The 15,699-nt window shown below is 43.8% G+C and overlaps 1 protein-coding gene across 2 annotated transcripts; it reads right to left on the bottom strand.

Annotated features, from left to right (window-relative positions):
* Positions 1-3,282: 3,282 nt before the first annotated feature.
* On the bottom strand, positions 3,283-12,284 carry cUnh15orf39 (chromosome Un C15orf39 homolog). 2 transcript variants are annotated; one of them, XM_084554392.1, is made up of 4 exons: positions 12,013-12,284; positions 6,028-9,211; positions 5,259-5,293; positions 3,283-3,394 (listed from the first exon to the last, which is right to left on the bottom strand). In XM_084554392.1, exons 2-4 carry the CDS (start codon positions 9,167-9,169, stop codon positions 3,389-3,391), a joined length of 3,183 nt encoding a protein of 1,060 aa, XP_084410518.1. In that variant the 5' UTR covers positions 9,170-9,211; positions 12,013-12,284; the 3' UTR covers positions 3,283-3,388. The 2 variants fall into 2 exon arrangements, with proteins under 2 accessions (XP_084410518.1, XP_084410519.1); XM_084554393.1 differs by lacking the exon at positions 12,013-12,284 and having other exon boundaries at positions 6,028-9,535.
* Positions 12,285-15,699: the final 3,415 nt, after the last annotated feature.

Genomic DNA, 15,699 nt, shown 5'->3' with positions numbered 1-15,699 from the left:
GACTGGTGGGAAGTCTGAGGTAGTAACCTATCAGAAACTTGCTGATTTATTCCTCTTAGCAACCAGAAACTAGTGCAGCTAATTTCCATTAACAGCTAGACACTTACCTGTCGTTGAGGGGGGCTGTTTGTCCCTGTCCTCTTGCCCTATGAATGGTGCTCTAATGTCAGTCAGAGGCTCTAGTCTCAAGGTATGAATGGAACTTCTTGGGGACAGAAGTTAAAACTGTATTGTAAATAGATGGCAGATTAAATCTCAGTCCACCTCCACCGTTTAGAGAAGGTTTTTCCAATCTGTCATAGACACCATTCATAGGTTAAGAGGACAGAGACCGTCCCCCCTCCATCGACACGTAAGTATCTAGCCGTTGATGGAAATTAGCTGCACCAGTTTTTTTTTAAGGTTGCCGATAGAAACAAGTCAAGTAAATTTCTGATGGGTCACTGTCGAGAGAAATCAGATGTGAAAGTTTTGACTGGTGAAAGTTTTTGACCGTTGTGTAACCTTTTGCTTATGATACTAGACACCATAATTAGATAAGGTTTGAACATACAATCACGTCACAGGGAACTGGACACAGCCATCTGGCATCTAATTGATATAAAAGAGCAGCACACGGAGCCAATTGGACCATATATGGAACTGTTACTCTTTTTTAAAAATGTACACGAGATCATGAGCGAAGATAATTGTGACAAGTGATGATGACAGTGTACTCTATTGATGGGAATAGGGCCTATGTCTAGACACAATTAGTGTCGGCAGAAAGAGCGAAGCTGGTACAGGAAGACAGTTATTTACAGAGCAAAAGTGAGGCGTTTTTGGTAAAGGGCTGCGTCCAGCCCCGTATGTCAATGAAGCATCACACACTGTAAAAACAGATGCCCGACACCGTGAAATCAGTCTGAACTCGCAGTTTGTATCTCTTTGAGAATCAACTGCATCAAGCTTTGACTTCTGCAGTGATTCTTCTTGACTCTGAAGATATTCTAGATACCAGTAGACTCCAAGAACCTAGATTACGTGTTGAAGTAAAGAGGTACAGGCTACAACTGGACCTGCCGGGTACTTAATATTTTTCTTCAACATTACCCAGAGTTTCCTATTTAAACCTCAAACTTCCCACCAGTCCCCTAGAACTGGAGAAGCTACAAAACTCTACAAGTGCAGTTGCCTTTTTTTTTTTGGTTAATAAATAATCACATTGTACTAGAAACCTAACCCATCTCTGGACTCACCAAAACACTTTAAGAGGAAATGTGCAGCTTTACCTTTTGCCACCAGATGGGGACAAAGGACCTCCCTAGGTTACATTTTCTTATCTTACAATTATACAAAACTGATTGCCCAGTTTTATCTTCAACATGACCCTCACCGTGATATTTATGGCACAGTTTCTCCAACTGGGCTGGCAGATAGGAACGATTCTACAATAGCATTAGTAACAAGCTAAAGATTGAATCGATTCAACTTCAAGAGTTAAGGCGTGGAAGTTAATCGCTGGTACAGATAGAGCAGCACAATCAAATGACATGAAAAGTAGTGGTATTAAAGACATTTATTAAAAACAGTAGTGAGACAAATGTTGACGTCTGAATCGGCAGATGTTTAAGAAAATCATAGAAAATTCAAACACGATTTGAGGTTCAGCCGTAAAAGTTTGTGGAAAATGCACCATCACATGGGAACATCTTGGCCTGGGTTAATGTTAATGCTCGTCCAGCTTCAGTTTCACCAGTGAAAACACCAGCGGCAGGCATCTGGATCAAATCTCTTTGCTATAGTAGCATATGTGTCTGGCACGGTAACTGTCAACCTATATACACATGTGTCTGGCACTGTTTGACAGTCCTTCTGTCAATAGCTTATAACAAAATAAAACAAAAACTATATCTACTGGTCACTGAATTCAGTCTTTATAGCCCAAACTGGATAAAGATAGCTTCAAAAATATATAAATACAAAACTCCATAGTTGCTTGTAATTGGTTTATAAAACTGAGAGGCTTTTTTCAGTTGGTTTGAAAATGAAAAACAGTGACGCTATGGCATTTTTTTTTCACCAGCCAAACCTGATAAGAGCTTAAAATGTACACAGTGGAAAAAGAGCTCATCCCTTAAAGTAAGCACTAAGTGACAAGGAATGTTAAGATGACTTCATCATAAAAAAATATGCAGTCCCACTTCATTCTTGGCGAGGCCAGACATGTGTCACTGGTGAGCTGAAGCAACAGAACCCAGTCCCTGCACACAGACAGGTGACCAAAAGCAAAACTGGCATAGCACTGTGTGCATGTGCAGAAGCTAGTCTTCAATCTTGAGCCAGCCTTTTTTGTAGTCTATCAGTAGCTCTAGGTAGTACTTCCACTCTGGCTCACTGTCATACCTGACCTCAAATATAGTCTTTAAGGGGTTGGTGTGAGCCTCGTGGATGCGCAGCACCTCTCCCCTGTACCACACTTCTGATTTGTCATCCTCCTCATACAGATGGTGGATCGTCTTTCCCACCAGGTCCGGGTAGTAGAACCTCATGGCCCTGCGAGCCCTCTGGACGGCCGAGCGCAGGACCCATCTCCTCCTGTGCTCGGCGCTGTGGCAGGCGGACAAGTAGGGACAGTATTTAATCTTCAGGAGTGATTTTCTTTTAGAGGAGCTGCTAAGGGGTCTCAAAGCGTGACAGAAGCTTCCCGTTCTCTGCCACCTGTGGGTTACTTTGGGCGTCCTCCTCTGAAGTTCCTTCTCGGTGTTCCCCCCCTCGCCGCCGTCGGCTTGTGAGAACGAAGGATCAGCGAATGTCCCCGACTCTGACACTGCTTGGTAACGAGACTTTTTTCTGTTGAGACCCTCACTGAACATCCTCCTCAGTTTGAGGATCATGCCTGAACAACTCTTGGCTCTGACCTGAGGTTTGGCCGGTCCTGGAGACTGACTGTCAGGCTGCAGCCCGCAGGGTTGCTCTGGTTCTGCGTCGCTGGCCGACGGAGACAGCTCGTCCGACATCAAAGGACACGTCCATGAATTTTCAGAAATTTTGCTTTGTGGACTGAGCGAACAGTCGGCCAGATGGTCAGCTCCTCCGTTCTCGGCCCCTTGGGGCTCTTGGGAACCCCTGCTTTTCTCTATAAATGTGCTCAGAACGCCTTCAACTACTGTGTTTTCTACGCCACCCGCCTCTTCTTCTTTTTCATCTGACAAGCTGCCGTCTAGAAACGTACGCCTCGAGCTGCTCTTCACTCTGCTCTTTGTTCTATTCGCGTTAAAATGCAATTGTGCTTCCTGGTCCTTCGGAAGTCCCTGTGGGTGTGATTCGGAGCAGGAGACGGCAGAGGCTGCGATGTCCCGGCTGTCAGACGCTTCATGGCCTCCATCTTTGCATTCGGGAGCCATATCTAATCCTGCAACACAGGGAATACAGCAATTAGGAGAGGTCAAATCACAGAGAAAGGACATGCCATATGAATCAGGCTGGTGACACAATGGGCAGATTAAGAGTTCATAGAATTTAGTGATTGAGGAAGTATTAGATACAAGTGGAGAGCAAGTCAGGAAAAAGGTCCTGTAGGACTGTGATATGCAGGATAATACAGCAGCCTTCCCCCTCTTATGTACTTTACAAACCACTCCCTATGAGGGCTTATTTCCAGGTACTTTCCCCATAACCAAAACACCCAACAGTTTCCTCAGTAGCATTATGATTACATCATCTTCTGTCCTCCATGGACATCTGCCAACTAGTGTCTTAATGAATTTCTGTTTGGTGAGTAACAACCATTACACAGGTATTATCACATGAACTGGCACCTGAGCTCACTGGGTGTGTCATTAAATAAATACCTCAATAAAATATACTACAGGATTTATGTTTTTAAAGCTAGAAAATACAAATTACTGATTAACTTTGTTTCCCTACAGGTGAATCTTAAGAGGCAAGCCAACCCCACCCCACAACGTCCAACTCCTCCGTACAGGTTGACAGATAAAAGCTCACAGAGCCCTTATTCAGCAAACAGGAACAATGATAAACTATCCTATTAATATCAGCTGACACATGGTGATTGGACAGCATGATCCTCCACCATGAAACACCCTTTCAGCAGAGACAGAAGAAAAGGCTGTGGGAGTAAACGCGGAGGCTGGGGGAAAGAGTCAGCTGCTACAGGGGATGCAACAGCGGTGAGGCAAGAGAAATGTTCAGGCACCAAAATCAAGTGCTCCCAAATCATGTGGACTGGTAACAAAGTCAGCAGCGAGCGGAAATTCAATCAAGCCCAGTTCAGTAAGCAAACGCATGTGCCCGATGAAATAATAGCCGTCGAAACGCACAAAGAAAAAAAAATAAATAAAAATGTCAAACGCTGATGGGACGAGTCTGGGGATGTTCTAAAAGAAATCTCTCCTTATGGTCAACAAATCCCATGAAAAGACTAAAATCGACAACATGCTGGATCATTCTACTGAGCATTTTCTGTACAGCCAAAGCCTGATATAACCTGATTAAAGAGGCTGACAATGTCTTTCATTATGATGAACACGAGCACTGTTGTTTTTCAGTCTACCGCATATCCTACTTCCTGGTGTGGGAAAAAAAATTTACACATTAGCTCAACTACTAAGTGAGCTGAAAATGGGCAGAAACCAACCGATATTTATTACCATTTAGTTTTAGTAACGCTGATAAACTACAGCTGTAGTATGAAATAAAATGTCACTAAGGCATTCCTTAAAGCATTTTCTTGCATTTTCTTTTTTAAGATATAAGTCTTCAGTGAGAACAAAGGAGCGCATAGGTTCCTTTTGTCTTTTCACAGGATTTGTCCATAATGCCAAATTTATATAGAGACAGATTAGCTTTAGCCTTCAGCCTTAAACACACACACACACAGATTAAATAGTAACACAATCCCAGGAAAGTAAAGATTTAGTGCCACTTCTCTACGTGATTAAAGACCACAGATGTGTTTTTTTTTGTGTTTCAAATGTCCATCTTCTGAAAACATAAACTTCCCTCCCTGGTATCCACCAGCCCGCCTTGCTTACTTGCCTAAAAGGTCACAAATAACAAATTCACGAGGGAGCGTTTCATTTTTCCACCAGCAGCCCGGCTCTGTGCGCTCCCATCCACCCACCAGCGACAGGTAATCATGCAGCTTGTCGTGAGTTCCTTGTTTAAGTTTAGCAGAAAGGTTCTTTTGCTTTAAAATAAGAAAAAAAAGCAAAGAAGTGGTGAGATCGAGGGTCAGCGTAAAAAAATAAATATACCTGGACTCTCTTTTGGACATCAGGTGAGGTTGATTCTGTAAAAAATAAATGGATTTTATATTGAATATTTATTCTTTACTGTGATTAGTTCTTTACAGAAGGGCCAGTAAGGCAGAAAATACGACCACCGGAAGAGGCTACTTGAAGGGAAATGCTACAGAAAATATAATGCTTTATAATAAAATGTAGAAGAACCATCAAATCACATGGTGCACCCAAAGGGGATTTTCATGATCCGCAAGCTAAGGCACTGTTTGGTGGTCATGTTATTAACATCACATGCTCAAAGTTTCAAACTAGATGTTGAATCTTTAAAGGAAAACTGAGGAGCTAAGAGTCTGCTCGACTACCTGAAACAATATATGGAATTAAATCACCTGTGAAATTGTTTTAAAGCCTTCAGTTTATATGGGCATCTGTACACAAGGTGATATCGATTCATTTCCTGCCACCTTCATAAACATGTGTTTACTTGCAGCAGCAGCAGCAGGTCAAATAAGGCCCAGTAATGCCTCAGGAGGGGTGATTAGCACACAGTTGCAAGACTACAACACCTGTCATTTGAAAAGTCTGGCATGGAAGTACCAACAAGACAAACTACCGTGTGCGATTCCAGATGCGGAAGAAACCTGAAATCGCTTAAGAACTAAAAGGCTTTGTAACTAACATTACATCACTGCAATACCCAGGTTTTTCCAATTATTTACTAGAAAAAAAATAAATAACACAGTACTGTACTTAAATACATCTGAAGTGAACACATACTCACCCAGATGTTGGCAGACGCAGGTGTAATACAAAAGGTTGACCACATCCACGTAGATGTCTGGCAGGTGTTTGAGGGACATCAGCCTCCTGAGCCTGGAGGAGAAAGCTCGTTTATGAAGCTGGACGAGGATCTTCTCTTCAGAGAGCGTCGTGGGCCGCAGCTCCACTTTGTGCTCCTGCAGGACCTGGTCGATGAAGCTGCCCTGGACCATCGGAAACAGCAGCTCCTTCACCACGAGCATGGGCAGAAACACAGCCCCGGCCCGCATGACGTGCGGAAAGGGACAGCGCTCCTGGGCGGTGTACTCTCTCAACCTCTCGAGGACCTTGTGGAGGGCTGATTTAATCTCCTCGCTGAGCCACGTCTCTCGAGCTTTCACGCCCAGCAAGCAGGACACTTTCTGGACTTTGGCTGACGAAGACGCAGGCTCAGTCGTTTTCACCTGAGACAACCACTTTTTGAGCTCCTGCTCGGAAGAGGCAGACACAGATTTGGATATTAGCTTGCAGAAAGACTGGTGCAGCTCGATGAAGTGCTTGCGAACTGGCAGCTGATTCTCTTGTTTTGGTAGGAGTTCAGCCATGGGCTGTGCAGGTGGCTCCTCTGGGGGTGCAGCAGAACTACAACGCCTGATAACGGGGATAATTATGTTGTAGGTTGAAAGTTTAAGAGACTGGGCGGGAATGTTTCTGAAACTATGTTTGCTCTCCGTTTGTAGGTGAGATGGAGAAATGGATCTGTCTGTCTGTTCAGAAGTCTCGGTTTCATCTGTCACCGAGGGCTTACTTTCAAGTTCATCAGTCTCACACTTCTTTGTCAACGACGTGGGCTCACTGTCCGATATAACCATCTCTTCAATCTCTTTTTTGAGTGTCACTTTAATGCAGTCGTTTTGGCTAACCCCAGTCTCCACAGAATTGTCGATATCTGACGGATCTACTTTCTCTACTTTAATGTTTCTGCGTTCAGTAACGTCTACAACAGTCTCATCTGTTTGCTTGTCTGGTGGAGCAATTTCTTTGGAAACTAGAGAGACCACAGGCTGCTGGTCACCTCGGTCTGACCTCTTCTCTTTGGCGTCTGTCTTGCGTTTGACTTCATGCTGCTCAGAGGACTGGATGGCTCTGTGAGGGATTCTGCCCGGAAATAACACTCCGGAGGCCTGCAGGTATGCTTGGTACGGTGCCAGGCTGAAGACATTGTCAATAACTGGCATAGGAGGAGAGTAATTTTTAATTCCTACTTGGGCATTCTCCGTGTCTAACTTTTGTTGTTTTTTAGTGGGCTCCACTTCATATAAATCCATATCCTCCTTTTTTATTTTGATGGGTGGAGATGAGTGAGAAATGGTTCTTTTCAGGGACCCTTTCTGAACAGCGCTTCCAAAACTTGACACAGAGTCACCGTGTTTACTTTCCGTTGCGACAGCCGGGGAATAAAGAATTTTTCTGAGATTAGGTGCAGCTGCATGGATTCGATCTGAAATGCGATTGGGGGACTGGGGCGGCCATGCTGCTGGGGAAACAGGAATGCTTTTTGGCTGTTTCGGGCAAGTCACTTGGGCTTCGCGGGAGGAATAGTCCAGGATTCTGTCCATGCTCAAGCCAGCTGGTGGAACGACGGGGGGGTCTGTGTGCAGGTTGGTGAGTGGAGGAGAAAAAAATCTGCTAAATTGTATGCCGGACGGTGAGACGCCGGGTCGGCTCAGGCGTCTGCTAGGGCTGCCGTGGTCCACGCGCAGATATGGTGAGGAACTATGTGGCTGATCAGCGCGGAGGCTGGAGTTAGGTTTGTCCTTATGTTGACTAGCTGCAGGAGTCATGGGGTGACTCATGTGTTGTCTGGATGGGGAAACATTTAAGCGACTAGAGTGATAACTAGGCAATGAATGTTGCCTTTTTAGAGGGGCTCTGATTTGGCTTGCGTTTAAATGAAACCTCGGAACTGCATAGTATGGATAGTCAAAGCCCTGCATAAAGGAATGATTTGGCAACATGTCACCGCTAGGCAAAGGAATTTCAGCAAGAAGTGAATGAGGCACTATGTAATGCTCCCGGGGGTTTGAGATTGCATGTTTATGGATAACAGGGACATCTTCTCTCTGCTTACAGCCACTATCTTTACACCGTGTCCTGTTTTCTACCTCCACATTTGCCTGAGGGTAGTAAAACACTGGGTGCTGCGCTAGCTGGCCATATTTGGACATGGGAGAATGTTCCTGATAAACCTCTGAGGTCATATGCTCATATGTTGGATGGGAGGGGTATAGGCTGGGGTAACCTCTGGGGGATGTCTGTAAAGGCTGGCTGTGCTCACTTAAAGAGCCAAACAGTGAGCGAGTCGGTGTGCAGGGGTAACTTGGGTAGTTTGGCTCGAGCATACCAGGCAGAGTCCTTGCTCTACCTGGGCTGAACGCCACCCTCTTCAGTGGGTCTGCACCCGGCTCAAACTGTAAGCCTCTCTGTTGCCGCAGTGCATCCTGTGCCTTCCTCTGAATAGGCAGCCTTTCGGTGTAGTGAGCATCCCTAGTTTGCATCCAATCGTGCTCGTATACAGTGTTTGGTATCCTAGGAGAGCCGTGTTCCAGGCTGTATCTGTGTCCCATCAGACAACCCAGCTCAGTACAGCAGGGGTTACGTCCATACACTGGCTTAGGAATCGCCAAGTAAACAGAGTTCTCAGAATGGGAAGACGAATTCTGCCCTCCAGTTCTTTTAACAGCTACTGATGCAGCGGCTGACGGACTGCTGATCTCAGGACTTTTTGTGTACAGCACAAAGCCCTGTTTTAGTGGGGTGTGACCCTTTGAGGAAGGACGAGAATGTCCCTCCTCTGAAGAACTGCTGTCTTGCCTGTGAATTGTGCGTTTCTGCCCTTCCATAGCAGAGAGGTGATTCACAGGACTCATGCTATCCAGCAGAGATGTCTCGGAGTTGCTCCAAGGAGGGGTGAAAACTGCCCCGTCTCTTCCTCTGGGGTCATAAGCAAAGCAGGCCCCGTTGTACTGCAGCGTCTGCTTACCCAGGAAGCCAGACGCGTTTTGTGGTTTGGACAGTCCCGCAGGTGCCATCGCCCCGTCAAATAGCGGCATCTTGCTTCGAAACACCGGGTCAGCGAGGGTCTGCATCGACTCGCTGCTCATCGTGTCATAACTTTTGATGGTTCACCGATATAGCTCCAAAACCTAAGAATATAAAACCAGTTAGACACATTCATTAGAGACCCAAAGTGCTCTTTGTTTAATTGTCCTCCTCAGACACTTGACACGACAGCAGGACAAAAGAAATAAACAACATATATAAAGAGTCAGCATTGGAGAACAAATAGCTTCACGAATGACGAATCTCGTATCTCGTATCTTATCACACATACGCCCTTATCAGCTGATGCACATGAATGTTGGACACAACAACAAGTGGAAAAGAAGCTACAGTCTGAGGACTATGCGAGCCGGAATGAGAAAACTAAAAATGAGTACATTTTTCTATGGGAAACCAGTGACACAGACAACATGTTGCAATAAACAACAATAGTTCTCCTTTTACAATCTCCAGCCTTATTGTTTTCAGTGGTAACGTAATAGCCAGGGCAGCCTTCCCTTAAATAATGTGTCAGAAAGAAGATGAGAAATTACAATGTGGGAAATTAAATATTGCTTTGTATTTGTAACATATTGGATGGATTGCGGTTTCAGGCGCCATCGCAACGTAAACGCTTCAGCCTCGCTTCTGTCAGCAAACAGCAAAGTAGACAAAGTGGACAGAGTTTCTATTCTGCATTTTTTTTTTAACGCGAACCCACAGTTGTACCACAGTTCCCTTTTCACATACTTTTTTACTGTTGGGGCTTTTGCCGATTCGGCTTCTGCTGTTTTTCTTTTTTTTTTTTTCCTCAGAAGAAGTTGCGGATTATGTTAAAGAACTGACTAAATATGTTATGGGCCGGCAGCCCACAACCAAAGACAACACCCAGTTAGATATTATATATGACAAGAATCAACAGCAAAGTTGATCATTTGAGCGACTGACAAAATTCTGTTGTAATCTAGTTTATCCAACAACTAATAATTTCAGTAAAATACAACATTTTATATCGGGTCTATACAATTACAAGACACTACTATGCAACATCTGGGAAAGAAAAAAGTGCCTCTTCACCCTGCTCTTGCTCTGCGCCTGGAGCTATGTGTCAAACAATGCTGCAAGTGTTTTGTGACAGTGACCATAACGGTCATGTAAAGCACTTGGAGAAAACAGACCACACGTCATACTCCGTTCTTTTGAGAAGTGTGAGTGAGCAACATTTTTTTTAACCCAGTCTGAATCATGCTGTTAAATTCAAAATATGCAACAGTGTGGTTAAGATATGTGTAAAAAAAAAAAAAAAAAAGTGGAAGATGTTTTTAAAGAGAGTGGCCCGACTTCTTCAGATCCACAAATAATCCGCTGCTCTGCGTCTAACACAAAGTATACACGTCAAAGCTGCATTAGACGTTTGGCATGTTTTAAAAAAAAATGTCGGAAAACTGTGAAAGAGGCCAATTTCAAAGACATTTATTTCATCGAACAACCCACGCTTCCCATGAATTTACCCCTTTCATGGTAATGTTTAGACCTGCTCAATCTCTGAATCTGGCATTTCCAATAGGCCCTTGAAGGCAGCATCAGGCAACAGCTGGAGCAGAATGTTGGAGCCCATGTACATGAAAATCTATTATTATTTATCTCCTTTCCAGTTTACGTGCAATCTTGCCATCTCTTGCCAGTGTGTCAAAATGATAACACCTTCCCGCTTATGAGAATGAAATGAGAACAATGCCTGAGACACATCTGCAGGCTGCGGTGAAGGCTTAGCGAGACAAAGACCTCATCCTCAACTGTAACGTGACACATGGCGTTATTAAGAGCTCATCCAGTCTCATGACAGCACACAGCCCTGCAGTGCAAACAGATGTTATCAGTTCATCCTGTTGACACCTTTCAGGCAAGTGGTACCTATATAGCGATGCTTTATCTGCGAACAGCGAGGAGACATGCGGTTTGTGTACACGGAGGAAACTGCGCAGAGGTGTTTTCAACGGACTGAAAGCCACACACTTGTTAAGTGGGCGTGTGTGTGTGTGTGTGCGTGTGTGTGTATGTGTGTGTGGGCGCGCGAGCGCGTGTCCTCCCACTCCCGTGATGTGTGGGGCAAGGTTGATGGAGAGCGTGACTTCCGAAAGTCAAACCGTCTCAAGGCCTCAAACCACGCGAGAAAAGTGTAAACACGCTAAAGATTCACTTCACTCCGGCGAGTCTGACAATCATTGATCACATATTCGTTAACCAATTAGTCTGACAGATCAAGAGATGTGGGAGGATGTCACCAAGTTAACGCGACATTAAAAAGTAAATATATATATAAATATATATACATATCGATTTCCGCCTGCTTTTTAATCCACCAATAAAAACGACTCACGTCCACACACAAAAACGGAACTTTAAAAAAAGTTTATAGGTTACTCAGCTTCTTCGGACATCCAAGCAGCCAGCAATACGCATATATATTTGCTTCCAGGGAGAAACATGGGATCTGCCAATAGTTAATATCCCGTCTGCGCGGACGGCCAAAATAATTGGATGGAAGTAATGTAACAATTTGCGCGTTTCCATCATAGCGCGAGTCATTCCCACGCAGGTTGCGAAAGCGTTAGTAAACCACGGCAAAAACGGAAACCACACTGTGGCAAAGTAAAGTAATAAGTATTTAGCCCTTTTCCAAAACTGAGGATGCAGGAGGACTCTGGCTGTCTGAAATGCTTTCACATTGCCCTAAGAGGACACGCTCGGCTCTGATAAACTACACCACTTCTCTCTTTTTTTCTTTTTTTTTTTTTTAAAAAAAGAAACAAAAAAAATCTATTCATTGACTTATTTATTTCTGCATTCTGCACCACAATCTGCTGCCAATGGGCGACACTGAGAGGTAGATAAGCCTGCTTACCTCGCCGCAGTGACAAATGATTTCCACAACGTCTCCATGAAAGACAACTTCTCAGGGTGGAATCGGTCTACCCGGATGCGCCTCAGTCGGCACCAAACGGAACGAAGCGAAGGCCCTCAGGCGAAAGGTCGACGTGCGTCTGGCCCGGGCTCCACGAGGCTTTTGGAGAAGTTAACAAACTGAAGAAAAGACAAAAGCGAGGAGGAGGATGGTCTTTGATCAATAGGCGGAGTCACGCCCTGCGTCTATTCACGGCTTGTTTTCTACACATGTGATGTTTTCCCGTTGGTGACTTTATCGCCTTTTTTTTCTATCTTTCATTCTTTTTCTTTTCTTTCTTTTTTTTTTTTTTTTTTTACTTTTACACGGCTTGTATCATGACGCCCGGCAACTTCTGCCACCGCCGCCGCTACCTAAATTGAACTCAAGAGTCACGTTTGTTTTCCATTGACAGCCAGATAACGCAAGTGTGCACTATTGATTTTTCTCGGGTTCCCGCCTCCCTCCCCTCTTGTTTCCCAAATCCGAGTTTCCTTCCTACCTATCTTTCGCGGAATTGAAGCGCGCGTCATCAAAGAAAAAAGAAAAAAAGAAGAAGCACGAATATCTTCACCTCTTTACTTCGTGGCCAGCAACAAATTCTCTCGTGTGCGCTGTCGAAGAAAAATTGAGGAACAGGTTGGGGCCAGATATTTGCCCACACCTCTCCACTTCAACGAGTAATCTAGGTTTTTAGACCTCGCTGTTGTCCGGAGCCTCAGTGGAGTCTGAAAGAATCGCTGGAGATGACCAAAGTCCGATGCAAGCAGAGTTTATTCTTAATAAGAAGAAAGCCAAGCCAGACTGCTGTGTTGTGCGTCTTCCTTTATACATTTGTTCTTCATTAACACACAGGTGCTGGGCATATACCTTTACCAAAGAACATATTATTATTATTATTATTCTCTCTGGAAATACCTGTGTCTTTCTCCTTTCTCCTTTTAAAAAACAATCATGTCTTTTCAGGCTCATAATCAGCTCTAGTCACATTTTCACCTTCCTCATGGGCTACAGTTGTTTTTACACCTTCAGCTTTATGTATTTAAAAAACACACACATGTGCACACACACACACAAACATCAGCAATACATCGTTTGTTCTGTTTAGTGAATGATGTTATTATCTCATTTTCTACATCCCGCAGCTCCCATGACCTGTTAACCGCACGGCCTGATGTATGTGTATGTCCCTGAGTCCTTTCCTTTGTGTACTGCCTGTGTTTGTAGCTTCATGTGGATCATCCATAGATCAGGCTGTTGAGCCCTTGTGCCCTTTGCTAACTACAGTTTGATTAAACGATTAAACATTGTAGATAAGATGTTAGCTCACTAGAAACCTGAAATCTTTATTTCTCCTCAACAGCGCCCACCACTTCCCATTGAGCCTCAGAAGAAGAAAAGCCATATTAATATGCAACATGAAAATTAAGCACAGTCATGCTAGCAGCAAGTGTTTTTAATGGCTGGTGACTGGCAGGCTGAGCTGTGGGGCGAAGCAACAGCTCCGACAAGGTGCTGAGATAAAGGAAGATATTCTGCTTTGGTTTTTTTTTAAAAAACTGCACCCAATTTATGTAAATAGATCACACTGACAAAACGATGGCTCTGCATTTTATCACAGAGCTGCCGTTTGTTGACCTCACCGTAGTGTAGTTAATGGTTGACTTCAGCTAACCAAAGTTAAAATCAGGTCAGTTATTACCTAAGGCTAACTGTTTCTCCTCTTGTCTTTTATCATGTCCCACCTTTTGCCTTTCAGTAACTTTGAGCTTTGCCTCTGCAGTAGTACCAGCAGAGTAAGAGTAGCGCGTCATTCGGCAGCGCTGCTTGGCCCTTCTTGTAAAGCAATCGCATCCATTAAACATGAATTCTTCCACTCTCGCTTGATTTATCTTGTCAATGAGTTCATTTCTCGCTGCACTTGCATCATGCCTGTCCCTCTTCACCTGTGAGCTGCAGTCTAATTTCTGTGTCCCTTGGGGCTGTCACAGTTTGGTCTAGACAAGTTGGACGGCTTCAATCAGCCCCAGGGGCCTCGCGCAGGTAAAGGGATGCTCATCAGGAGGTTTGACTGAGGAAAGGAGGCAGGGATGTTTTTATGCCCCCACGGAGTGTTCTCAGCATCTCCCCCATTTCCAGTTACTATGGCATTACAGCTCCGGGCTAACCAACACAAGGCATCAAGAGGCAACACAAATCTTCAAACATACAAAGCAAAAAAAATAATAATAATAATAATAAATGATGTGAGGCTTTGTTATAAAGAAAAGGATCCACATGGAGGCTCCATCTGTGAATGATTACACAGAGAATGATTAATCTGGTTCTAGTTTTCATTTAAAGCTTTCTGCTCTCTCTTTATTACTTGATACCCGCATCTATAGTTGCAGCGGTCATGTGTAGGCAACGGTTATTTTCCTCTGTGAACCTCATTCTGTTAAATATAACATGTTACTCATATACATAATAAGCGTAAGGATCCTCAAAAAGATTCATATCCCACATGAAGAAAAGATCTAAAGTGATAAAAGCCCAAATCCTGAGCCACCTGTTATCCAAAAGACATAAATATGATAATGCATATGCATATAACAACCCGGAGTGGATCCATGATGTGTTTACCACTTTTAAACATGTCAGAGTCCATATAGTGAGTTGTGGTGACACAGGGAACAGAGCAGGTAGTCTCTCAGGATGTGGGGTGTGATGAAACACTCCTGAACGTTCCCAGAGGCTGGCAATACACGTCGAGCCTAGGGACCGGTTGAGTTGCATCAGACAGACAAGCTGCACATGTGTACAGACAATGACACATAATTTATAGCTAACTTATAGGGTAATATATGAAGTACTGCAGGTGTTTGCAGCTTATATTTTAATGCATTTATTAGTTCTTGATAGACTTACATTGTGGTTCATTACAGAAAATAAACCACAGTATTTAAAAGAGTTATGGGGTCAGGGTAATGGTTAGAGAAGCACATGGATGGGTTAAATGCAAAGATCAAATTCATATGTGTTCACAGTACATGACAAATAAAGCTGTTTTGATTTTAAATTAAATTAAATGATGAAGAAAAACGAGAGGGGTTGTGTTTCTTCTGTCAGTCAACCACACAACAAGCCACACAATGCAAAGCAGTAACTATTTCCTATATGTACCTGTTGTTGTACTACCGGTGGCAGAACTAGTTTCAGGTATAATGAACTTTGTGATCCGTAAGTGAAGGTAGCGCTGAATTCCATCACGTCCCCTGGAGATTTTAATGACGTGCCTTCTTATTGTTCACACGTTCGCCTTCTGTATTTGATATTTTCATGTACACGTTGTAACTTTAGACATGTTGTACCTGAGTGTTTCTGGCTGTTGGATCTTTGTTGGACTAAATAATGCTACCAATATCTGAAGGTGGCGAGTTTAAAGTAGCGCTGGATTAAAAAAAGTTTAAGGTTTTGAATACAATTCAAACCATAAGTAATGTCAGGGCACTCTGTGTTAAGGAGACCTTATAGTACCTGGGAGAGAAACCACACCATCCTCTTTTGAGTTGCAGTTGTTGACACTGGGGAGGGCAGCCTAAGCGACACATAAAGTAAAGTTTAGTTGCTTATGAGGATACCAAAGCATGATTACAACACTGGGATTGT

Source organism: Chelon labrosus, assembly GCF_963514085.1.
Source record: "Chelon labrosus genome assembly, chromosome: 11".
NCBI classification, from domain to species: domain Eukaryota; kingdom Metazoa; phylum Chordata; class Actinopteri; order Mugiliformes; family Mugilidae; genus Chelon; species Chelon labrosus.
Note: the sequence above shows the minus strand (reverse complement) of the source record. Positions and strands in the feature narration are given on the sequence as shown.